General features: G+C 44.4%; 1 protein-coding gene across 2 annotated transcripts in view; it reads left to right on the forward strand.

Moving 5' to 3' along the window:
• Positions 1–25,815, forward strand: part of JAK1 (Janus kinase 1) — a 57,333-nt gene that overhangs the window by 29,769 nt on the left and 1,749 nt on the right. For both annotated transcript variants that reach the window (XM_077785310.1, XM_077785311.1), the window contains exons 5-24: positions 3,109–3,259; positions 4,245–4,408; positions 4,994–5,327; positions 7,542–7,715; positions 11,358–11,515; positions 12,884–13,007; positions 14,219–14,405; positions 15,975–16,081; positions 18,134–18,280; positions 19,161–19,248; positions 20,675–20,802; positions 21,026–21,161; positions 22,024–22,175; positions 22,929–23,079; positions 23,377–23,471; positions 23,712–23,904; positions 24,103–24,227; positions 24,609–24,781; positions 25,093–25,210; positions 25,441–25,551. In XM_077785310.1, the coding sequence (XP_077641436.1) occupies positions 3,109–3,259; positions 4,245–4,408; positions 4,994–5,327; positions 7,542–7,715; positions 11,358–11,515; positions 12,884–13,007; positions 14,219–14,405; positions 15,975–16,081; positions 18,134–18,280; positions 19,161–19,248; positions 20,675–20,802; positions 21,026–21,161; positions 22,024–22,175; positions 22,929–23,079; positions 23,377–23,471; positions 23,712–23,904; positions 24,103–24,227; positions 24,609–24,781; positions 25,093–25,210; positions 25,441–25,551 (3,016 nt within the window). The remainder of the gene's footprint in view (positions 1–3,108; positions 3,260–4,244; positions 4,409–4,993; positions 5,328–7,541; positions 7,716–11,357; positions 11,516–12,883; positions 13,008–14,218; positions 14,406–15,974; positions 16,082–18,133; positions 18,281–19,160; positions 19,249–20,674; positions 20,803–21,025; positions 21,162–22,023; positions 22,176–22,928; positions 23,080–23,376; positions 23,472–23,711; positions 23,905–24,102; positions 24,228–24,608; positions 24,782–25,092; positions 25,211–25,440; positions 25,552–25,815) is intronic.

A 25,815-nucleotide genomic window follows, 5' to 3' on the forward strand; every position in this document is an offset into this window, starting at 1 on the left:
GTGTGGAAAAGGGACCCAGACTGTGGGGTTTGGTGGGTTTGTGTAGTGGTTCTCTGCATTTCTGTAGGATTTTTGTAGGATTTTGTGGAGTTGTGTAATGTTTTTGTAGGATTTTGTGGATCTCTCTAGTATTTCTGTAGCGTTTTCTGGATTTGTGTTGTATTTTTGTAGTATTTTTGTAGTATTTTTGTAGTATTTTTGTAGTACTTTGTTATTCCTGTGGTAGTTTTGTAGTGTTTGTGTAGTATTTTGTTGATTTCTGCAGTATTTTTGTAGGATTTTGTGGATCTTTGTAGTATTTTTGTAATATTTTGTGGATTTCTGCAGCATTTTTATAGGATTCTGTGGATCTCTAGTATTTCTGTAGCGTTTTCTGGATTTATGTCGTATTTTTCTAGTATTTTTGTAATACTTTGTTATTTCTGTAGTAGCTTTGTAGTGTTTGTGTAGTATTTTGTGGATTTCTGCAGTATATTTGTAATATTTTGTGGATTTCTGCAGTATTTTTGTAATATTTTGTGGATCTGTGTAGTATTTTTGTAATATTTTGTGAATTTCTATAGTATTTTTTGGGTTTCTGAAGTATTTTCGTATTACTTTGTGGATCTTTGTAGTATTTTTGCAGTCTTTTGTGGATCTGGGTAGTATTTGTGTAGTATTTTTGTAATACTTTGCAAATTTCTATAGCATCTTTGTAATACTTTGTGTATTTTTATAGTATTTTGTAGTATTTTGTAGATTTATAATACTACTGACTTTTATACTTATAAAGGAACTTAACGTTTATAATTTTTATAAAATTTTATAAATTTTATACAAATATATATAGATGGATGAAATACAAGGGTTGGAATTTTTGTGTAATTTATGTTTGTGTGGGTTTTTTTTGTTTGTGGAAAATTTAGTGGTTTTTGTACTTGACAGAGTTTTATAATTTTTTGTTAAAATTTAATTAGATTTTGTATTTGCTAGTAAATGAAAGTAAACTTATGTTTTTGTAGGGATTGGAGGGTTTTTAAACAATTTTTGGAAGTGAATAGCGGGTTTTGATAGTAAAATATTATATAATATTCTAATAAGGAATATGATATAGAACAAAATATTATATAATATCATAATAAAGAATACAATATGCAATATAATATAATGCAATGTAATATAATGTAATATAATAAAATGTAATATATAATAGAATATAATAAAATCTAATAGATAAATACAATACAATATAATACAATATAACAGAATATAATGTAATGTAATATAATTAATACTATGAAAGTAATACAATATACTATAATATACTATAATATACTATAATATACTATAATATACTATACTATACTATACTATAATATAATATAATATAATATAATACAGTTTTTATTGTAGAATTGTACACAGATATGTAAGATAATGATGAAGGATGGTGGAAGATGCTCTGAGGGAAGATGCTTCTGGAGCTCAGGGCACAATTCCCTCCCCAGCTCACTTGGGAATGGGGAAATTCATGTTCCTGTTCCTGTTCTGGAAGTGAAATTCCCAAAATCACTCCCAGGAAGCCACGGAGCTTTCCAAGGAAAAGATTCTCCTGTATTCACTCCTCCCTCAAACAATGGGGCTCCAATTGTTTTGGTGACTCCTGGGCGTTGCGTTAATCAGAGCAGTTAATTAGGAAGAGGAGCAAAGTCTCCTCTCAGTCCCAAACAATGCACAATACCTTGCCCGTGATGATTTTCAGGAAATAACAGGAGAATTGGAGTTTTTCATTCTGACTCCTCTTCTGCAGGAGAACAGGGAAGCAAAGTCATTTCCTCGGGATTTCAGGAGGATTTGCTTTGCTCTGCCCCCCAGGCCTCAGCCCAAGGACTTCTTGACTATCCTCTGCTTCGTGTCAGGAGATTTTGGCACAGTTTTGGGTCGGGCTTCCTGCCTAAGAAGAGCTCAACTAAAAATATTAATTTTATTTTGCCAAGATCCTGACTCTGCAATGGGGCTGAGCCACTCCGGCCTTGACCGGACATTTGGGGCTGCAGATTTGGGGCTTTGGAAACGTCAATCCCAAACTGGTTTGGACTGGGAGGGACCTTAAATCCCATCCCATCCCATCCCATCCCATCCCATCCCATCCCATCCCATCCCATCCCATCCCATCCCATCCCAGACACCTCCCACTGCCCCAGGAGCTCCCAGCCCTGCCCAGCCTGGCCTTGGGCACTTCCAGGGATCCAGGGACAGCCACAGCTGCTCTGGGAATTCTATTCCAGGGCCTGCCCAACCTCACAGCCAGGAGTTTATTCCCAATATCCACCTAAATCTTCCCACTTCCAGCTCCCAGCCATTCCCTGTGTCCTGTCCCTCCCTGCCTTGTCCCCAGCCCCTCTCCAGCTCTCCTGGAGCCCCTCCAGGCCCTGCCAGGGGCTCTGAGCTCTCCCTGGATCCTTCTCCTCTCCAGGGGAACATTCCCAGGGGCTCTGAGCTCTCCCTGGATCCTTCTCCTCTCCAGGGAAACATTCCCAGGGGCTCTGAGCTCTCCCTGGATCCTTCTCCTCTCCAGGGAAACATTCCCAGGGGCTCTGAGCTCTCCCTGGATCCTTCTCCTCTCCAGGGGAACATTCCCAGGGGCTCTGAGCTCTCCCTGGATCCTTCTCCTCTCCAGGGGAACATTCCCAGGGGCTCTGAGCTCTCCCTGGATCCTTCTCCTCTCCAGGGGAACATTCCCAGGGGCTCTGAGCTCTCCCTGGATCCTTCTCCTCTCCAGGGGAACATTCCCAGGGGCTCTGAGCTCTCCCTGGATCCTTCTCCTCTCCAGGGGAACATTCCCAAACCTGTCTTTCCTCACAGGAGAGGTGCTCCATCTCTCTAACAACAAACAAACAAACAATCAAACAAACAAAAAAATCCCCTAATAATACATAATAATTGTATCATTCCCCCCCAGTTCCTCAAGCCAGGAATGTGCTGGAATGTTGGACCACGTAACCTTCAGGCAGAACTTTGACCCATTCTTCCTTTGAACTGCTTTGCTTTCCAAAACCCAAATTACCTGGTGCGAATGGAGGCTTTCCCCCAAACCAAATTTCTCAAGTTTCTGACTTCTTTTGGCAGATATTATTTCACCAACTGGCACGGGACCAGCGAGAGCGAGCCCTCGGTGTGGCGACACTCGCCCAGGAGGGCCAAGGCCTATGACAAGAAGCTGGCCCCAGAGGGGACCCCCATCCTGGATTCGGATTCCCTGGAGTACATCTTTGCACAGGTTGGAGCTGCCTCTGCTGCTGCATTCCATAAAAACCGCTTTAAAAACCTCTTTTTAAGCTCTTAAAATACGCATTTTGTGTCCTGTTAGACCCCTGAGGAAAGGGTTTTCTTTTTGCTGCTGCCTGGTGGGGAGGAGAGAATTCGCCGCTTGAAGGAGGCGTAAAGAAACTCTCCCAAAAAGGGTTTTATTTTTTGTAAATGTTTTCTTCTGAAGTGAATTATTTGTGTTTATAAACGCTGTCAGTCACCTTTTGTGGGACATTTGCACAGAGGTGGGGCTGGAGAGGAGCAGCAGCAGAGGGAAATCTGGCAGGGCTGGGTCCTTTTAATGAGGTTTTTTTACTGGGTGGTGTTAAAGATTGATAAACATTTACTGATAACCCCATGGCGACAGAGATTGATAATCTCACTGCAGTTTTGCTCTCCTCTTGTGCCTTCCTAAGGATTTTTCAAACCAGGAAGCTGTCAGGTTTCACCAAAAAAATGGGAAAATTCAGGTTGATGAAAGAGCAAATGGAATGCACTGAGGAAATCTCATTTACTGTTGATTCTGAGTGGAATTCCTGCAGGATTTTCACACTGGGAACCACAAGGAAAGATAATTCCAGGGAAATATTAAAGCAGAGAGGCACAGAAATGTCTTTGCTCTTTGATAACCAAACACTTCCCAGGCTATCCCAGAGCAAGACTTGGCTTAAAGAGGAATCCTTGAGAGGCTTTGGGTGGGAAGGACAGGGATAAAGCAGAGATACAAAAAGTTGGTTTTGTGGAGCAGAAAATAAATATTGAAGGTACTAAAAGGAGCCAGGGATGGTGATTCCTGTAGTTAATTTTTAAAAAGTGAATTTTTGGTGGGCTGATATATAAAAGAATGGAAGGAGGTTGCAGCTTCTCCTTGCCCAGGGATCCTGGGATGAATTCCTGGCTCAGGCACAAACTCTGGGAAAGACCAACTGGGTAATTTGGGTTTTTATTCTGTTTAGGGCCAGTATGACCTGGTGAAGGGCCTGGCACCCATCCGAGATCCCAAAAACGACCAGGAGGTCCATGAGATTGAGAATGAGTGTCTGGGCATGGCTGTCCTGGCCATCTCCCACGATGCCATCAAGAAAAACATGAAGCTGCCAGAGCTTCCCAAGGACATCAGGTGAGCTGGGATCCATCCTTTGTCCCTGCTGGCTCTGCTACTCTCCCAGGAGGAATTTAATTTAATTTAATTTAATTTAATTTAATTTAATTTAATTTAATTTAATTTTAATTATTAATTCTAAAAATTAATTTTATAAAATAAGTTTAATCATTTTATTAATTAAATTAAATTAAATTAAATTAATTTTATTTATTTAAGTATTGTAAATTAAATTACTTTAAATTAATTAATTTTTATTTAATTTAATATATTTAATTAATTTTAATTAATTTTAATTTAATTTCAGCAAGTTTAATTAATTAAATTAATTAATTTAAAGATATTAATTTATATACTTACTAATTTATATAATAATTATAATAATTTTTTACATTAATTTAAATTAATTAAATTTAATTTCATTAATTTTATTTATTCAATCAAATTTAAATTAAATTAACTTTAATTAAATGAATTAATTTTATTTTTATGTAATTTATAATTAGTTAAAATTAATTTTTAATTAATTTAAATTAATTTTAATTTAATTTAATTTAATTTAATTTAATTTAATTTAATGTAACCCCTTGCTTTTCCTTGCAGTTACAAGCATTATATCCCTGAGACCCTGAACAGGACCATCAGGCAGAGGAATTTCTTGACCAGGATTCGGATCAATAACGTTTTCAAGCATTTCCTGAAGGAGTTCAACAACAAAACCATCTGCAACAACAGCGTCTCCCCGCGGGACCTGAAGGTGAAATACTTATCCACCATGGAGATCCTGACCAAATATTTCGGGGCGGAGATCTTCGAGCCCTCGTTCCTGCTGATCTCTGCCGAGAACGAGCTGAACAAATTCAGCTGTGGGGACAACGAGAGGTACGAGGTGATGGTGAGCGGCAACAACGGCATCCAGTGGAGGCTCAAGCCCAGCGTGAGTACCCTGAGACAGGGGGAATAAAGGGATTTTTTGGGACATCACAGCTGCTGAAAGGTGGCTGTGGTCTTTGCAGAGCAGCTTTTTATTGGAGGGTTTTCTAGGGTTGCAGGATTATCCAGGTGTTGGAACTCCAAATGTCTCTCAGACATTTTTGGAGGTTCCAGGCCTTGGTCAGAAGCATTTGAGACCCCGACAGGCAGCTGGACACAGCTGTGATTTTGGGTTTGAGCCATGGGATGAGTTACCAACTTTGGAGGTGGAACAAGCAGTCACAAAGGGATAGATAGTGTAGTAAAAGTAGTTACAAAACAGAAGGGAAATTTTTTTAGTATTGTACAGGGGGGTTTTAGCACCTGTACAGGGGGGTTTTACTTTGTACATGGGGGTCAGATGTTCTAAGATGGAGGAAAGTGGGCTGATCCTGTTCTTCCTCCTTCTTCTTCCTCACCTCCATGTCCTTGGTGATGCTGGCACTCACAGATTGGTTTAGAGTAGAAAATCACCATTTAATATAGGTAATAGGCATTGGGGAAAAACTATAAACATGTAATATGTAATATATAAAGGATAGCAGCAGCCCTGGGTGGGGAGAGAGAAGAAGACACAGACAGAGAGGATGTCAGGGTGTGTGTGTGCCTCTGCCTGGGCTGTGAGCAAACCACAGCAGCTCAAGGAGAAAATCTTTTAGATAACTCACAAGAAACTGCCTTGGGACCAAACAGCAATAGCCTCTGCAGTTTTTCTTTGGAAACTCGGGTTGGAGGAGGAATTTCACCACCACACGAGACCCCAGAGCAAGGCCGGGGTTCCCACATCCAGGCTGGAAGGAGCTCAGCGGGTTCCAGCCCAGCCCAAAGTTTTAGGCTTGGCTTGGAGACCAGACCAGGCTCAGGGCTTTAATCCAAGACTGAGCACTGGCCAACCTCTGTGGGCAGCCCTTTGACCAGGACAATGAAAGGCTCTGTGAAAAGCATTCCAGAATTACAGAGATTGAGTTCATGTATTAAGACATTATATTCTGTAGTCTATATTATTACTCTATAATTTATAGTAATTTTAGAATTAATGTTATAATTATATTCTAATTAATAATTAATTAATATCATTATTCTAGATTTAATTTTATGTTTAGAGTAAATGTGTTAGTATACATTATATTCTATATTTTATATTACTATTCTGTATATTAATTTTATAATTTATATAATTGTTCTAGAATTCCAACTAATAATATTACTATTCTGGAACAAATTTTTGGTATAGAGTAAATGTATTAGAGTACATTATATTATATTTTAAATATTATTGTATTTATATTATTATTCTACAATTTATATTATTTTTATAATTTATAGAATAATTTTATTATATAATTCTAATTAATAAATAATTTATGTCATTATTCTAGAATTAATTTTTTGTTTAGAGTAAATATATTATAATACATTATATTCTATATTTTCTCTTATTCTATAATTCAATAATTTATATAATTATTCTAGTCTATAATTCTGACTAATAAATAGTTAACTTATATCATTATTCTAGAATAATTTTTTGGCTTAGAGTAAATGTATTACAATACATTGTATTCTATATTTTCTATTATTCTGTAATTGATATGAATTCAATAATTTATATAATTATTCTAGTCTATAATTCTAACTAATAAATAATTAACTTATAGCATTATTCTAGAATGAATTTTTGGTATAGAATAAATGTATTGCAATACATTATATTCTATATTTTCTTTTATTCTGTAATTTATATGAATTCAATTATTTATATCATTATTCTAGTCTACAATTCTAACTTAATTAATTTATAGCATTATTCTAGAATGAATTTTTGGTATAGAGTAAATGTATTGCAATACATTATATTTTATATTTTCTATTATTCTGTAATTGATATGAATTCAATAATTTATATCATTATTCTAGTCTATAATTCGAACTAATAATTAATTTATAGCATTATTCTAGAATGAATTTTTGGTATAGAGTAAATGTATTACAAAACATATTCTATATTTTCTATTATTCTGTAATTTATATGAATTCAATTATTTATATCATTATTCCAGTCCATAATTCTAACTAATAATTAATTTATAGCATCATTCTAGCATGAATTTTTGGTGCAGAGTAAAAACCACCCTGCTAAACACACTTGAACTGAACCTTTCTCCCAATCCATTGGCAGCCCGTCCCGACAGAGAAGGAGAAGAGGAAGAAATGCGACGGCAGGAGCAGAAAGGTGGAGGAGAAGCACCGAGTGCGCGAGGCGTGGAACAGCTTCTCCTACTTCCCCGAGATCACGCACGTCGTCATCAGGGACTGCACGGTCAGCATCAACAAGCAGGACAACAGGAGGATGGTGAGCAGGGCTGCGGGGCACGCTGCGGCTCACCCGGGGAATTCGGCTTTCCCCTCACCCTGGCGGCTCAGCTGCCCTGGAAAAACCTCCGGGTTTCGTTCCCGGGTGGGTCACTTCATTCCCGGGTGGGTCATTTCATTCCCGGGTGGATAATTTCATTCCTTGGTGGATCATTTCATTCCCGGGTGGATCATTTCATTCCTTGGTGGATCATTTCATTCCCGGGTGGATCACTTCTTTCCCTGGTGGGTCACTTCATTCCCTGAGAGGTCATTTAATTCCCTGGTGGATCATTTAATTCCCTGGTGGATCATTTCATTCCCTGATGGATCATTTCATTTCCTGGTGGATCATTTCATTTCCTGGTGGATCACTTCATACTCTGGTGAATCACATAATTCCTGGTGGATCACTTCATTCCCTGAGCGATCACTTCATTCCCTGATTGATAATTTCATTCCCTGGTGGATCATTTAATTCCCTGATGGATCATTTCATTCCTTGGTGGATCGTTTCATTCCCTGGTGGATCATTTAATTCCTTGGTGGGTCACTTCATTCCCTGAGTGATAATTTAATTCCCTGGTGGATCATTTAATTCCCTGATGGATCATTTCATTCCTTGGTGGGTCACTTCATTCCCTGATTGATAATTTAATTCCATGATTGATAACTTAATTCCCTGGTGGATAATTTAATTCCTGGTGATCATTTCATTCCCTGAATGAATCATTTAATTCCCTCGTGGCTCATTTAATTCCATGATTGATCACTTAATTCCCTGGTGGATCACTTAATTCCCTTGTGGATCATTTAATTCCCTGATTGATCATTTAATTCCCTGGTGGATCATTTAATTCCATGATTGATCATTTAATTCCCTGGTGGATAACTTAATTCCATGATTGATCATTTAATTCCCTAGTGGATCATTTGATTCTATAGTGGGTCACTTAAATTCCTGGTGGATCACTTAATTCCCTGATGGATCATTTAATTCCCTGGTGGATCATTTAATTCCCTGATGGATCACTTAATTCCCTGATTGATCACTTAATTCCCTGAATGGATCATTTAATTCCCTGATGAACCACTTAATTCCCTGAATGGATCATTTAATTCCCTGATGAACCACTTAATTCCCTGACTGATCACTTAATTCCCTGATGGATCACTTAATTCCCTGATGGATCACTTAATTCCCTGGTGGCTCCTTTCCCTTCCATGGGGAGCCAGGCTGGGGTGGGCCCAAGGTGACAGCTGAGGGACATTTGGGGTGTCAGTGTCCCCAGATGTGCTGGCCTGACACTGGGCACAGCACAAACGGTGTTCAGAGTGCAGCTGTGTCCACGCTGGCACAGAATTTTCCTCACTAATCCCACCAGGAATTTCAGAATTCCAGAATTTGTGACAGGGGAGGGCAGGGAATGGCCACTAAACCCCAACATCCTGTAGCCAAAAGTGGCTGAGGGATATTCCTCATTAATCCAAACATTCCAGGGGTGTTCCAGCATTCCTGCTGTCCTGACAATAATATTTGATAATACAGTATATTGTTAATATTCTGTATTAGTAAGAGTGCCTTGTGCACTTCACTGTGTGCAGAAAACGATAAATGAGACCATCAAAGACATTTTTACAGTCCAAAAAAAGGGGGGGAAATGGGAAATGGATTTAAAAATATTTCAAAACCTGACAGGAAGCTCACACAGTCTTGTACATCTGTGTGCAAGCTCTGAGATAAGGTGTGCTGATTGGGAATGCCATGGAACAGAGATGGCATTGTTGAGAGAGATTGAGCTACAAAAAAGTCTCAACAGGTTTCAAAAGATGGCCTTGCAAAAAGACCAGGTATTTTAGAGAATTAGAGCTGTGAAAAATGCACTGTAGCAGGGCCACGTGGGGAAAAAATAGAGGTGATTGGTGTTAAATAGAGGTAAAAATATAGGTAAAATATGGGTAAAAATAGAGGTGATTAGTGTTAAATAGAGGTAAAAATAGAGGTGATTGGTGTTAAATAGAGGTAAAAATATGGGTAGAAATATAGGTGATTGGTGTTAAATAGAGGTAAAAATATAGGTAAAAATAGAGGTGATTGGTGTTAAATAGAGGTAAAAATATAGGTAAAATATGGGTAAAACCAGAGGTGATTGGTGTTAAATAGAGGTAAAAATATAGGTGATTGGTGTTAAATAGAGGTAAAAATGTAGGTAAAAATAGAGGTGATTTGTGTTAAATATAGGTAAAATATGGGTAAAAATAGAGGTGATTGGTGTTAAATGTAGGTAAATATAAGTGAATAGGTGGTGTTAGAAGTATTAGCAGCACTGTCTGGCAAAATCTAATTTATAAAAGCATTTATAATGTGTTGTAACCAGGAGATAGGTTCTGATGGAATGGCATAGAGTTTTACATCTCTTGTGTCTCAGCCTTCAACGAGACTGATAATGGAATAAAATCTTTTAAAGCTTTTTTTTAAAACAATTTTTGTTGGGTGATGGCATCTTTATGTTGCTGCTCTTCTCTCTGAGCCTTCCTGGGAGTAAAAATTCCAAGGATTTTAGGGTTTTTTTTGCTTTGTTGCCGTTCCATTAGACAACCTTGACTTGGGAGCAGGGGATGAGCTGGTCCTACTGTGATGCCAAGGATTTGGGAGGAAACTTTGGGATGTTTTTAAAGCTGTGAGGAGCTGGGGTGGTCACGATCTGCTTGTAGTGGGGTGTTGTGATGGCTCCTTAGCCGATCCCAAAGTGCAAAAGACAAACAGCAGGGGACTGTCAGTTTAATCACAACAAATGCACCTTTATTAGGGCCAAAAACAATAAATGTGATAGTGGGGTGAGAAAAGAAATAAAAAAGGATAGAGAGAGAGAGAGAGAGAAGGGGGATGGGAATAGCTGCCAACACAGGCGAGGTCCTCACTGGTCTGGATCATGGGGATCTGTCTTGTTGTGTTGGGGAGAGTCCCCAAAATCCTGCCTGGCCCAGGGGTCCAGTTATAGTCCACAGAGGGAAAAGGGGGGAACAGGCAGAACAATGAGAGTCTGTTGAAATTGCTGTGGGGGAACAGCTGAATCTACAGAAAATCATCCAAGCAGGATGAACACAATGAAGAATAAGTCCATTGGAGTTCCTGGAGAAGAACAGGTCATGTCCTTCTCCACAACACTCTCTGTGGTAGGAGTCTCAGTCCTTGGGGAGAGGGTTCTTGATCTCCATCTGTCACGGTGGTAACGAGGCAGATGAAGGGTCTGCAGTGAGAGACCACCAGAGTCACCCCTACAGTTCATTTGGCTTAAAGGTGGAGAGTGAAGCAGGAATTGCAGCAGCCGCCCTGTGCTGGCTCCGTGCTGGGTCTTCACCAACTCCTTGCCAAGTTCTTGCCAATTCCTTGCCAAGTTCTTGCCAACTCCTTGCCAAGTTCTTCCCAACTCCTTGCCAAGTTCTTGCCAACTCCTTGCCAAGTTCTTGCCAGGCCTCATTGGGAACAGCCAACGTAAGGGTGCAGTGGCTGCACCTGCACTGTTGCCTCCTCCAAGCCGGATCTGCAGGGGAGGGAGGGAGTTCCTGCTCGTGGCAATCAGCAGGCAAATGAGTGAGGGTCTTCAATGGCCTCTTCCAGCTGACTGTGCTGTTTTGGCAGGAGCTGAGGCTGGGCTCGCACGCCGAGGCGCTGTCCTTCACCTCGCTGGTCGATGGCTACTTCAGGCTCACGGCTGATGCCCACCACTACCTGTGCACAGACGTGGCTCCTCCCCTCATCCAGCACAACATCAAGAACGGCTGCCACGGCCCCATCTGGTCAGTCACTGCTGCATTTCAGGGATTTATGGCCCAGCTGGTCAGTCACTGCTGCATTTCAGGGATTTATGGCCCAGGTGGTCAGTCACTGCTGCATTTCAGGGTGTTACAGCCCAGCTGGTCAGTCACTGCTGCATTTCAGGGATTTATGGCCCAGCTGGTCAGTCACTCCTGCATTTCCAGGGGTTTATAGCCCATCTGGTCAGTCACTGCTGCATTTCAGGGATTTATGGCCCAGCTGGTCAGTCACTGCTGCATTTCAGGGATTTATGGCCCAGCTGGTCAGTCACTCCTGCATTTCAGGGATTTATGGCCCAGCTGGTCAGTCACTCCTGCATTTCAGGGATTTATGGCCCAGCTGGTCAGTCACTCCTGCATTTCAGTTTATAGCCCAGCTGGTCAGTCACTCCTGCATTTCAGGGTGTTACAGCCCATCTGGTCAGTCACTGCTGCATTTCAGGGATTTATGGCCCAGCTGGTCAGTCACTCCTGCATTTCCAGGGGTTTATAGCCCAGCTGGTCAGTCACTCCTGCATTTCAGAGCTCTATGGGCTCATCTGGTCAGTCACTCCTGCATTTCAGAGTGTTACAGCCCAGCTGGTCAGTCCTGCATTTCAGGGATTTATAACCCAGCTACCAGCTGGGTAGCTCCTGCATTTCAGAGCTTTATAGCCCATCTGGTCAGTCACTCCTGCATTTCCAGGGGTTTGTTTTTGAGAATTCCTCTCACAGTGAATCTGCTCAGGAAATGCAGGGTTTGAATTGGTTGTGGTTACCAAAACTGAATTTTGTTGAAGGGAAAAAAAAAAAATCAGTGTTTCTCTCCTTTCTCATATGTAAACTCAGTGTTTCTGCACTAAAGGAGTGTTCCAAGAGTTTTCTCCATGGACACATGGGAACATTTTAGGTAGAGTGGAAATGTCTCTATGCTCACCCCAGTCCTTGGATGGATGAACAAAGCCTTGGGTTTTCAAACACCTAAAGGAATTCTCTTCCCTCCACATACCTTTGTGGCTTTTCCCTTTATTGGGAAAATTTTAATTATTAACTTTTTTTTTTTTTAATTTATTAATTTTATTTTTTTATTATTCCCTTTATTATTTATCTGTTATTCCCTTTATTTCCCTTTATTTTCCTTTATTCCATTTTTCCCTTTATTCCCTTTATTTAAGCTGCAAACTGTAGAAATCCAGGAGTGCACCTGCACAGTGTTGGATACAGTGTGAGCAATGCACCCTTAAATCCTACTTTAATACCAATATAACTTCCTGTTACTCCCCAAATAGAGGTTTGCTCTCATGTTCCACCCCAAAAGCAGATTTTTGGCTGCTGCCTTGTTGGTTTTTCTCACTGCCCATTCCCTTCCAGCACGGAATATGCCATCAACAAGCTGAGGCAGGAGGGCAACGAGGTGGGGATGTACGTGCTGAGGTGGAGCTGCACCAACTTCAACCACATCCTCATGACTGTGACGTGCCTGGAGGGCTCAGAGGTACAGGCAGCTGGCCATTCCCAGCAGGAATCTGCTCCCTGCAACCCTGGGGATGTGGTTTTGTCCTCAGGGCACTCACCCTGAGCTCTGGGGAGGGAATTGGGTTCTTCTTGCAGCCCTTTGCGCTGTCTCTCCAGATGGGATTAATTGGATCCAAAACAGCTCCGTTCCTGCCAGTCAAACTCATCCAAATCCTCAGATTTATCCAACAGCTCAAATCCTCAAAGTTATCCAACAGCTCCAACCCTCCCAACCAGACTGTGCAGGAACATGATAAAAATGGAGCATTTGAAACTCCTGACATGGAGGATTTGTCACTTCACCTTGCCCTGAGCATGGTGCAGCTTCCCTGGAGCCTTTTTGGGCATGGATTTAATTCCCTTGATGGATTTTATCCTCACACTGGCCTCAGCTGGAAGCCTGCAGCTGACTTGGTGGTTTGGGAGAATATTTAAAGTGTTCACTCAAGAGTAATAATAACTACTAAATAAAGTAGTAAATAGTAAATAATAAATAATAAATCTTTCTCTTAGGAAAAAATGGTCATGGAATCAGTGGTGAATCAGGAAGGGATATTTGATACTGGGTTTATCTCCTGTAGATATTTAAAAATAAAAAATATGATCAGATCTCTCTTTTAACAGTGAAACAAGAAAGGAATTTTAATTTTTTTCTTGGAAAAGAGGGAAGGGGGAGGTGACCCAAAGCTGCAGAGGGGAGGCCCTGGGAGCTCCTGAGATGGGAAGTTCAGAAGTTCAGCCCTTCCTCAGTGAAACTGGAGGATCCCAACACCAGCCTGAAATCTCATTGAACACTCTGGGGTGGGAGAGGGAGTTTTGCTAATTTTAAATGAGAATTTGAAACCCTGCTCTAGATTCTGCAATTCTTGACACAAGGAAGAGAAAATTCCTCCAGAAGAGGCAACACTTCTGCATAATTTCAGGCTCTGCAAACAAACAACAAGAAAAGCCATAATGTGGGCAATTCCATCTTCATGTTGTTGCTCTTCTCTTTGAGCCTTCCTGGGAGTGGAAATTCCAGGAATTTTAGGATTTTTTTAATGCTCTGTTGCAGTTTGATTAGAGGACTTTGACTTAGGAGCAGGGGGTGAGCTGGTCCTTCATGTTCTGCCAAGATTTTGGGAAGCTTTGAGTGCTTTACAAACCATTCTTTCACTCCAGTGATTTCCTTTCTTTTCCCTCCAACCCCAGGTGATGAATAACTCAGGCCCCTACAAGAACTTCCAGATCGAGGTGAAGAAAGGGGGGTACTTCCTCCATGGCTCCAACAAATCCTTTGCATCCTTGAAAGACCTCATGGATCACCTGAAGGGACAAATCCTGCGGACAGACAACATCAGCTTCACCCTGAAGAGGTGCTGCCAGCCCAGACCCAGAGGTAGCCTGGCCTGGCAGGGTTTTCTTGTTGCAAGGAAACAAACTCCAGACTCTTTTAGTGTATTTTTAGTGCTGTATCCTGCTGGGAAACTCTTAAAAAAACCTCAAAAAACCAAAAAGGTTTAAAGTTTTTTTTTCCTTCTCTGGGGAGGAGGAGTTCTGTCAGATGCCATGGGCAGGTTTGAGGAGGTGAAAAGAAGGTTGGAACCTGCTGGGTTTGCTCTCCTTGTGAGCTGCTGTTCAATAACTCATTTACACCAGGCAGCAGGGAAGGGTTTTGGTCCCAAAACTGATGTCCTGGAGGGGCTGGTGACAGGAAATCATCAGTGAAGTTCCCTCTGAGGGACGTGGAGCAGTTGTTGGGTGCTGCCAGCTGTGTTTTGGTCCCAAAACTGATGTCCTGGAGGGGCTGGTGGCAGGAAATCATCAGTGAGGTCCCCTCTGAGGGACGTGGAGCAGTGTTGGGTGCTGCCAGGGCTCTCTGGAGCTGTTATTGTGAACTCAGAGCCTTGCAGCTGAGTTTGGAGTGAGAGAGGAAGCACAGAGGGGTGATTGTGCTGAGCTGATAATGGTTTCCTGTTAGCACAGGGGAATTACTGAGCCACATCAATCACCTGCTGCTCTGAGGCTTTGGGAGAGTCCCTGAGCTGCTCACTCTGCACCCAGAACGTGGCTCATGGTCTGGGGCAGGGGCACGTTGCACATTTGACATTTTGGTTTCGTTTTGATGGCTGGATTTGGGATAAAATGAAATAAAAAAAGGTCAGGGAGTCGATTGCCCACTTCAGCTTCTCCCAGGGTTTAGTTCCAGCAGGATTCAGTGCATGTTCCCTGTTCTGTCCCTTCCCTGGTGGGTTTTTCCTTCTTTTTGAATATTTGATCAGATATTCACAAAGAAGTGCAGGGGCTGCAGGACTAAAGCAGGGTGTGGTGATTCCAGAATTCCAGAAGATGATTTGGCCCCAGTGGCAGGTTCTGCTCACAGCAGGAGGAAGCCCAGATGCCCACACAGATCCCAATCCCAGTAAATAATGCCAGGAAGGCAGAATTCATGTCCAAAACTTCTGGATCTGTCCTGCAGCAGTGGGGAGGCAGCACTGGATTGTTGAGTCTGTTCCTCTGCTCATTCCCCATTCCCCAGCTGAATTCCAGTGCCCTGGGAACACTGCTGGTGATTCCCAGGGTAGAGGAAATGAGACCCCCCCTTGCACACTGGAGAGGAGATGACCCTGCTGGCAGGGGGGCATGTGGGACATTTGATTCCATTTGATTTCATTTGATTCCATGTGCAGCACAGGTATTTCCTCTTTCAATCTTTGTGCAGAAAATTCTGTTCAGTTGTTCAAAATCATCCTGATCTGGCTGATAATAACTCTATATTTAAAATATAAACGTGAAAATGTGCTTTAGTGATTTCTCTGTTGAATGAGGAGCAGAAATCAACCCCAAGTTTCTTTTTCCCTGCCTTTTTTTGGGATTTTAATGCATTCCCATCCACGCTGGTACTAGGAAGGGGGACTGCAGTTTCTCTGAAAAGCTTTAAGGATATTTTTCTCCCCCTGCCTTGCAGAAATCTCCAACTTGCTGGTGGCAACCAAGAAGGCCCAGGAGTGGCAGCCAGTGTATCCCATGGGGCAGCTGAGCTTCCACCGGATCCGCAAGGAGGAGATCGTGCAGGTGGGAGCCTGGGGGGTCTGACACCCAGGGAACCCCCAGAACTCTGGGGTTGCCATTTAAAGCTTAGAATTAAACCCAGGATTTGACCTGAAACCTTTGGGAAAGGCTCCCAAACTGAGGTGGTAGAAGCGAGAATGTGGATTTATAGTTTATGTATAGTTTAAAGCAGAGACAGGTTAAGCTAAATAAAAGAAAGTTTAGAGCTTTAGAGTTTAAGATAGAGAAAAAATAGAAGTAATTACAGAGGTAAACAGAGAGTTTAGAATGCAGAACTGTAGGTTTGTGTGCCATATCATGATTGGCTAAGAAAGCTCACACTGTAGCATGAGTCCATAAGACCAAATATGCAAAGATGGGTCAAAAACATAAATATCCTTGTTGTCAGTGTTTTATTGGTTAATAAACCCTTAAAAAGGATTGTGACTGGAGGTCTTGTGACCTTCTGAGCCATGCAGTGAAGATGTGAGCCCAGCTCACCCTTCCTACCAGTGTAGAAGATAAGAAAAATAAATCACATCATCTCAAGCACTCAGTTCCCATCTCTGATTCATTCAGAGCTCCCCACCCCGAGCTGCCCTGGGAGCCCGAGCGTGGCTGTCCCTGAGCCCTGCAGGGACACCAGACACCCCTGCTGCCTGCTCCTGCTTCTCCAGATCCCTCAGCAAACCCCAGCTGGAGCTCTATTGGGATTTAAGCTTCTGCTTGCAGAATCCTGCTGTTTCTGTGGACAAAGAGGAGCTTGGGTGTGATGCCTTTCACTGGAAATGAAATGGATATTTAAGTTTTCTAATGGAAAACATTGGTTTTAAGGGCATTTCTTGGGAGTCTTAAGGGCTGGTTTGTTGTGGGTGTATTTTTTAAAGCCTGACTTATCAGAGAAACAGAGATTTAAGACAAAATTCTACGGTAAAAAAGATGACGTGTTCAAAAGCTCTGAGCAGTCAGAATTCTGTGATTAAGCCTTCCCAAATTTTCAAATTTTCCCTTGTTTTAGTTACTTAGGTCACCTGAATAAACCTCAGCAAACATACAGGGCCTTGAATACACTTTAATCAGACTTAATGTTGTCAAAAGAGCTCTTAAAGCGTGCCCTTGGCTTCTTCTGTGAAATAAAAGGTATTGGGGTTTTTTTGTTGTCACTGCAGACAGAGATTGGATTTGGGTTGGTGTGTTTACAGGCAGCATCCTGCAAAAATATTCCAAGGCAGGATGTTATTTTGGAGGAAATTGCTTCCCCAAACAAAGGCTTCCAGTGAAATATTACTTCCTCTCGCTTTTGGAAACACATTAAAGATCACCTCAGCAGCACTTTGTGAATAAGAGCCGAGCTGTTGTTTATTCTTTTGTTTAGTCTGGGAGTGCTCAATCCCAGGGAACCTGTTGGGTGATGTGGAGGTGTAATATCCAAGGAATTCATGTGGGGAGGATGCTCAGAGCTTGATGCCTCAGGTTTTGGCTTTTATATTTTCACATTCTGAGCTGCTTTAGTGTGTGGGTCTGGGCTTCACACCAGGGGATGCTGAGCTCTGTGCACAGAGCAGGGAGACAAAACAATTCCTGCTCCAGCTGGGCACCAAGGACAAATGATCCAAACCTCAGCCCAGGAGCACAAACAGCGTGGGCTGGAGAGAGAAAAACAAGCAGGGTGGGACTGATGGGCTGGAGCTGGAATGGGACAATGAACTCCAAGGTGCCAATGGAGCAGAACTGATCCCAGGAGAGCCCCGGGAGCGCTCGTGCATTTTGGGACCATTTTGGGTCATTTGGGTGCAGCCCTGGCTGGGCTCTGGTGCTGCCCAAGGTGGATCCATGGAGGAGATGCTTTGGAGAAATCCCTGCTTTATTCTGGGACTCTGCCCAGCCTCTGCTCCAGGGCAGCCCCCACAAGGCATCGAGCTCACTGAAGCAAAAGCAACTCCATTTTTGGGTTCTCACAGAATAATTTCAGTCTGTAACCGGGTCAGCCAGGCAGAAAGAAGTGCAGATTCCAATAAATATTTGTGTAATTCCTGTTTGCTTCCTGTGTGACAAATCCCTGCTGCTGTGTCTCAGGGAGAACACCTGGGAAGAGGGACCAGGACCCAGATTTACTCAGGGATGCTCAGCCTCAAGGATGATGAGAACGAAGGGTATCAGAATGAAAGAGAGATCCGAGTCCTGCTCAAAGTCCTGGACCCCAGCCACAGAGACATTTCCTTGGTAAGTTTTTTTCTTTTGGATATCTTTTCTTTAATATAAGAAATAACACATTGATTAATCTTGTTTTATAAAATTACATAGAGATATGTAAGATAAGGGCATAAGTTGTTATTACTAACATTTTTTAGTTACAAGTATAAAGAAGCATCAGAGTAAAATAATGTATATAATAGAAAAAAACTGATAGCAATTAGGAATTAATTAGATAATACACATAATCAATAACACATGTGAAATTAGATAGCTATCAAATATTAAAACACTGTATGTTATCTTAGAGTCTTTAACAGTTGATACATTTTAAATTAGTAGAGAATTGGAAAATTATGTCTAAATAACGATTCTCTAAGTTCTCTTTAGAAATAAATCTAGTTATTATATTAATAGAGTTAAATTATTAAGGTAAAGTGACTTAAATATTCTTTTGATGTAGAAAACACCTAGGTTTGTTGTCAGATACCTTATCTAGATGGAACTAAAGCTTAACTACATGGCTGGCTTTAAAAAAGGGCTGAGGGGGAAGCTCAGTGCCCAGAATACGGAATGCTGAGGGGCAGCTCAGTGCCAGGATTGGGAATGCTGAGGGGCAGCTCAGTGCCAGGATTGGGAATGCTGAGGGGCAGCTCAGTGCCAGAGTGGGGAATGCTGAGGGGCAGCTCAGTGCCAGAGTGGGGAATGCTGAGGGGCAGCTCAGTGCCAGGAGTGGGGAATGCTGAGGGGCAGCTCAGTGCCAGGATTGGGAATGCTGAGGGGCAGCTCAGTGCCAGGATTGGGAATGCTGAGAGCCCAGCTCAGCCCTGGCACATCCCTGCCCTGCTGCCCAGGGATCAGGGCTGGGCAGGGAATGCTGGCAGCCCTCAGTGACCGCTCTCCTCCCCAGGCCTTCTTTGAGACAGCCAGCATGATGAGACAAGTGTCCCACAAACACATCGTGCTGCTGCACGGCGTCTGCGTCCGCGACCTGGAGAGTGAGTGCGGGACCGTGCTGGGGACAGGGATGGCACCGGGGGGACACGGGGACACAGGGATGGCACCGGAGGGACATGGGGAATGGTACTGGGGGGACAGGGGGACACAGGGATGGCACCGGGGGGACAGGGATGGCACCGGGGGGACAGGGATGGCACTGGGGGGACAGGGATGGCACTGGGGGAACATGGGGAATGGTACTGGGGGGACAGGGGTACACAGGGATGGCACCGGGGGGCAGGGATGGCACCAGGGGGACAGGGATGGCACTGGGGGGACAGGGATGGCACTGGGGGAACACGGGGACACAGGGATGGCACCGGGGGGACACGGGGACACAGGGATGGCACCGGGGGGACAGGGATGGCACTGGGGGGACACGGGGAATGGTACTGGGGGAACAGGGGGACAGGGAATGGTACTGGGAGGGACACAGGGACAGGAAATGGCAGCTGTGGGGACAGGGGTGGCATTGGGGGGACACAGGGAATGGCACTGGGGGGACATGGTTGGGGCTGGGGGGACAGGGAATGGCACTGGGGGGACGGGGATGGCACTGGGAGGGACATAGGGAATGGCACTGGGGGGACATGGTTGGGACTGGGGGACAGGGAATGGCACTGGGAGGGACAGGGGGACAGGGGATGGCACCTGGTGGAGCTGGGACAGCAGAGCAGCTCCAAAGGACTTTCTCCCAGCAAATGTCCCTTTCCAGCTCTGTGTTTGAGCTTTCCCTAAAGCTGGAATGCCAGAGAGGCAGGGGCAGTGTGGATACAAAGCACCCTGTGAAATTTGCACAATTGAATTTATCACATTTATTACAAAGATACATTCGTTTGTGTAAGATAAATGTATATTTGTAATATTTATACATATAAAGCATGTACACACTTATATTTACATATTTATATGCATACATTTATATGTTTATGAATAAGTACATTAAAAATGTAAGTGTATACACCTTTATATGACTTTTTAAGCCAAGACAGCCCTAATGTTGTGGGGTGGACACCTGAAGGAGAGCAAGGCTTTAGAAAATTCAAAGATAAAATGTTAATGCCCCAGCCTCAGCTCTTCCAGGCTCAGGAAAGGAATTTGAGTTACATGTGGGTGTTAAACAGGGCCGTGCTGAAGGAATTTTGGTACAAGAGCCCAGGGAACAGCAGCCTGTTGCTGATTGTTCTAAGCTGTTCTGTGCATTAAAATCCCACCTTTGGAATGCCTGGTTCCAGGTTTAATGCTCATTTGCCACACAAAGCCCCTCAGCCTTTTAATCTGGACTCTGAGCATTGAAATAAACCTTGGGCAAGATGAAAGGAAAACATTTTTCAACATTTTCCATCTGGGCTGGGAGGTGGGAGCTCAATTCAATGACTCCAATCAATTTATGGCAGCACTGAGTTTCTGCACCTGCCTCTGCAGATATCATGGTGGAAGAGTTTGTTGAGTGTGGACCTCTGGATCTGTTCATGCATAAGAAAAGTGAAGTTCTCACAACCCCATGGAAATTCAAAGTGGCCAAACAGCTTGCAAGTGCCCTGAGCTACCTGGTAAGAGACACCTTGGCAAAGGCACTGGGGCCTAGCTGGGAATGCATTTCCCCCCAGGAAAAGTGCTGGAGTGGGAACACTCTTATTTCCCTGCTCCTCCTTTCCTTCTCTTCCTCCAGTGTAATTTTGGATTCCAGCTTGGAGTATTTCAGAGATCTGCTGTGGTGTGGATATCCTGGAGCACTCACATCCCTCTCACTGTTCTTTCCCTGCTTTTCTGTAGGAGGACAAGGATTTGGTGCATGGCAATGTGTGCACCAAGAACATCCTGCTGGCCAGGGAGGGCATTGACACCGAGTATGGGCCTTTCATAAAGCTGAGTGACCCAGGAATCCCCATCACCGTGCTGTCCAGGCAAGGTAGGGCAGCATCCCATCCCCAGGGAAGGGAGGAATGGCACTGACAGCAGCCAGAACTGGCTCTGCAAGAGAATCAGGCAGCTTTCATGGAAACACCCTGTATTTGTATGTAGGAATAATCAGCTTTCATAGAAACACTGTATTTGTATGTAGGAATAATCAGCTTCATACAAACACACTGTATTTGTATGTAGGAATAATCAGCTTCATACAAACACACTGTATTTGTATGTAGGAATAATCAGCTTCATACAAACACACTGTATTTGTGTGTAGGAATAATCAGCTTCATACAAACACACTGTATTTGTATGTAGGAATAATCAGCTTTCATGGAAACTCTGTATTTGTGTGTAGGAATAATCAGCTTTCATGGAAACACCCTGTATTTGTATGTAGGAATAATCAGCTTTCATAGAAACACACTGTATTTGTATGTAGGAGCAATCAGCTTTATGGAAACACTCTGTATTTGTATGTAGGAATAATCAGCTTCATACAAACACTGTATTTGTATGTAGGAATAATCAGCTTTCATGGAAACACTGTATTTGTGTGTAGGAATAATCAGCTTCATACAAACACTGTATTTGTGTGTAGGAGCAATCAGCTTTATGGATCTGCAAATGCACAGTGGGTGTTCAGAGCATTCATTTCTCTTACAAATGTCGTGTCCAGTGAGGTGAGGCAGAAGGAATCTCAGATTGTGGATGGCTCCAGGCACGAGCCTGTGAAATCCTTCTGAAAAGAGGAATTTGGGAATCAAGAAACTGGACAAATTCTGCAGCTGCAGTTTATTTCAGGCAAGAATGATTCAGCTCTTCCCTCCTGTGACATTCACTCCCTGATGTGCTTCCCCCAGAGCGCGTTGAGCGGATCCCCTGGATTGCACCTGAGTGCGTTGAGGATTCCAAGAACCTCAGCATTGCTGCAGATAAGTGGAGTTTTGGTACAACCCTGTGGGAAATCTGCTATAATGGAGAAACTCCACTGAAAGACAAGACCTTAGCAGAGGTAAAGCTGTGTTACACAAACTTCCATCCATCCTCTTGGGCCCTTCAGTTTTCCCCCTTGTCCTGTCCCTCCCTGCCTTGTCCCCAGCCCCTCTCCAGCTCTCCTGGAGCCCCTCCAGGCCCTGCCAGGGGCTCTGAGCTCTCCCTGGATCCTTATTCTCTCCAGACTGGACAATCCCAGTTCTCCCAGCCTTTTCTAACCCCTGTGTCCAGTTAGAAGCTGAGTGCAATTCTCCCAAACATCTCTTGTTTCTTTTGGATTGAATCCAAAAGGTCTCCCAGGGGACACTGCTGCTCTTCACTGCAGGTTAAACAATTGGAGTCCCTCTTGCTGTGTCCTTCCTGCCTGTGGCCACATTCCTGCAGGGCTGGGAATGCCCATCCCAGCCTTTCCCTCCCAGGGCTCTGAGGAGCACCCAGGGTGTCCTTGGCAAACATTTCCTGGTGCATAAATAACTGGGAAAACCTGTCAGGAAATGATTCCTGAGAGTGGAAACATTCATGGGTGTTAAGGGTTGTTCCAGGCCCAGCACAAGAGGAATTCTCTAAAGATCCAAGGTCCAGCTGGAAAGGAGAATTTCCTTGGCAAAGCTCACATTGAAATAAGGATTTAATGGTCACATCCTCTGATGTAGAATCACAGAACTGCTCAGGGTAGAAAAGACATCAGAGATCCTCGAGCCCAGCCATTGCCCAGCTCAGAACTGGGAGTCATGGGAGTTAAAATTTCTGGAATTTCCGTGTGTTCCCACAGAAGGAGAGGTTCTACGAGGGGCACTTTGTGCTGGCCACGCCGTCCTGCAAGGAGCTGGCAGACCTGATGAAGCAGTGCATGAACTACGACCCCCACCAGAGACCCTTCTTCAGGGCCATCATGAGGGACATCAACAAACTGGAGGAGCAGAGTAAGGCCCAGGGACACCTGCAGGGAGGGATCCTGGAATGCTGGGCTGGGAGGGACCTTGAGCATCTCGCTCCAACCTCAGGGAAGATGAGGAGCTGCTCCAGGGTGGGAGCTTCACCCAGAGAAGTCTGGGTGTGGGTGTGGAAGCAGATCCAGACTGGCACGAGGGGATGGAGAATTCCCTGTCAGAAGGCAGGTGGGATCTAAGGAAGGGAAGATGTGGGAGTGGGAATATAGAGCAAGGATGACTGGGAGTGTCAGACCAAGGAATCTCACCTGGGATGTTTTCCGCCCCCAGATCCCGATATTGTCTCGGAGAAGAAACCTGTCACCGAGGTGGATCCCACCCTCTTTGAGAAGAGGTTCTTGAAAAGGATCCGGGATTTGGGGGAGGTAAGAGGAATGTCACCCCCAGAGCACAGCCAGTGCTGTCCCCACAGCCCCTGCTGTGTCACCCAAACACCCAAATCAGTGCCTGGCTGTCCCCACAGCCCCTGCTGTGTCACCCAGACACCCAAATCAGTGCCTGGCTGTCCCCACAGCCCCTGCTGTGTCACCCAAACACCCGAATCAGTGCCTGGGTGTCACTGTCTGAACGTTGTCCTCAAGGATGCTCCTTTCTCTCCCACCCAGGGCCACTTTGGCAAGGTGGAGCTGTGCAGATATGACCCAGAAGGTGACAACACCGGGGAGCAGGTGGCAGTGAAATCCCTGAAGCCTGAGAGCGGAGGGAATCACATCGCTGACCTCAAGAAGGAAATTGAAATCCTGAGGAATCTTTATCACGACAACATCGTCAAATACAAGGGGATTTGCACAGAAGATGGTAAATCTTGTAGAACATTAAAAAGTGTATGAGTTTTCCTTTAGAATTTTTAAGTGTCCTGCCTGGAGCAGGTTTTCCTGTGCACTGGCTCAGGAATGGATGATGGGAATAAGCCATGGGATGTTTAAAATACTGCTCTGGGCTTGTAGAAAAGCTGTTGAGAAGAGTCTGCTAAATTAAACATGCTCTGTTTTTTAGGAGGAAGTGGGATTAAACTCATCATGGAATTCCTTCCCTCTGGGAGCCTGAAGGAGTATCTCCCACGGAACAAGAACAAGATCAACCTCAAGCAGCTGCTCAGATACGCAGTCCAGATCTGCAGGGTGAGCTGGGCCCCGAGCCTGCAGCTCCATCAGCAGGCTGAGGGGGGAAGGAGAACATCAGCACAAAGCCCTTGTCCTTCTCTGTCCCCAAGGACCACAGCCCTAAAGCAATCTCTCCCATGCTTCGGGTGCCAGAGGCACAAGATCAGCGGGGGAATAGTGAGGAGGTTCCAAGTTCCAAAGTTGGCTGTGAGAAGTTGTTCCTGTGGGAGGATTTGGAGGATCAGGAGCGAGGGCAGCACTTGGAATGTGCTGGCAAGAGGAGAAGAGCGATGTGAAGTCTGAAGGGATGGAGATGAGAGTGCAGAGCAGTAACTGGAGAAAAAGGGATTAAAGTATTGGAGGAATAAAGGAAATCAAAGGCTTCTTTTCTCCTCTTAGGGCATGGACTACCTGGGCTCCTGTCAGTACGTGCACCGTGACCTGGCAGCGAGGAATGTCCTGGTGGAGAGTGAGAACAGGGTGAAGATCGGGGACTTTGGGCTGACCAAGGCCATCGAGACGGATAAGGAATATTACACCGTCAAGGACGACCGCGACAGCCCCGTCTTCTGGTACGGCTGGGGCCCCTCTGCTCCTGCACTCCCCAAGATCTCCCACTTTTCCAGGAGGCCTAAGGAAGGATACACCATGAGAGCAAGGAAGAGGCACCTGTGGACTCACCTCTTGCGCTGTTTATTTCTTCCTGCTCTTTTGGGCTTGCCCTGCTTGGTTTCACAGGGCCTCCCTGTGGATCACACCTCATTTGTTACTTTCTGATTTTGTGCCAGGGCTCCACAAGCACAGCTGAGGCTCTGGAGTTGCTCAGGCCGTGTGTGAGCAGGGCTGGGTGTGTGGGTGTGACGCTGTCCCCTCGTGTCCCCAGGTACGCCCCGGAGTGTTTGCTGCAGAGCAAGTTCTACATCGCCTCCGACGTCTGGTCCTTCGGGGTGACGCTCTACGAGCTCCTCACCTACTGCGACTCCGAGTCCAGCCCCATGGCAGTGAGTGGCTGGGATGGAAGTGGCTCCAATCCCAGTATTGTAAAACAATTCTTGTTGGTTTTGGCAACAACAAGAGGAACCGGAGAATCGCGGGCTCATCCAGGGCGGGAGGGCCTGAACGCTCATCTCCTTCCATGGGGAGCCCTTCTGTGGGTTTATCCTGGGAAATGCCCTGGGGCTGGTCCTTGTGGTGGGGTGAGGATTCCCAGCTGACCCCGCTGTCCCCACAGGAATTCCTGAAGATGATCGGCCCCACGCAGGGACAGATGACGGTGGCACGGCTCGTGCGGGTCCTGCAGGACGACAAACGGCTGCCACGGCCACCCACCTGTCCTGAGGAGGTGAGAGAGGGTGGATGGATGGATGGATGGATGATGGATGGATGGATGGATGGATGGATGGATGGATGGATGGATGGATGGATGGATGATGGATGGATGATGGATGGATGGAGGGATGGATGATGGATGGATGGAGGGATGGATGGATGATGGATGGATGACGGATGGATGGATGGATGGAGGGATGGATGGACGATGGATGGATGATGGATGGATGGATGGATGATGGATGATGGATGGAGGATGGATGGATGGATGGATGAT

The sequence above is a fragment of the Lonchura striata genome, chromosome 9 (assembly GCF_046129695.1).
Source record: "Lonchura striata isolate bLonStr1 chromosome 9, bLonStr1.mat, whole genome shotgun sequence".
Classification (NCBI taxonomy): Eukaryota; Metazoa; Chordata; class Aves; order Passeriformes; family Estrildidae; genus Lonchura; species Lonchura striata.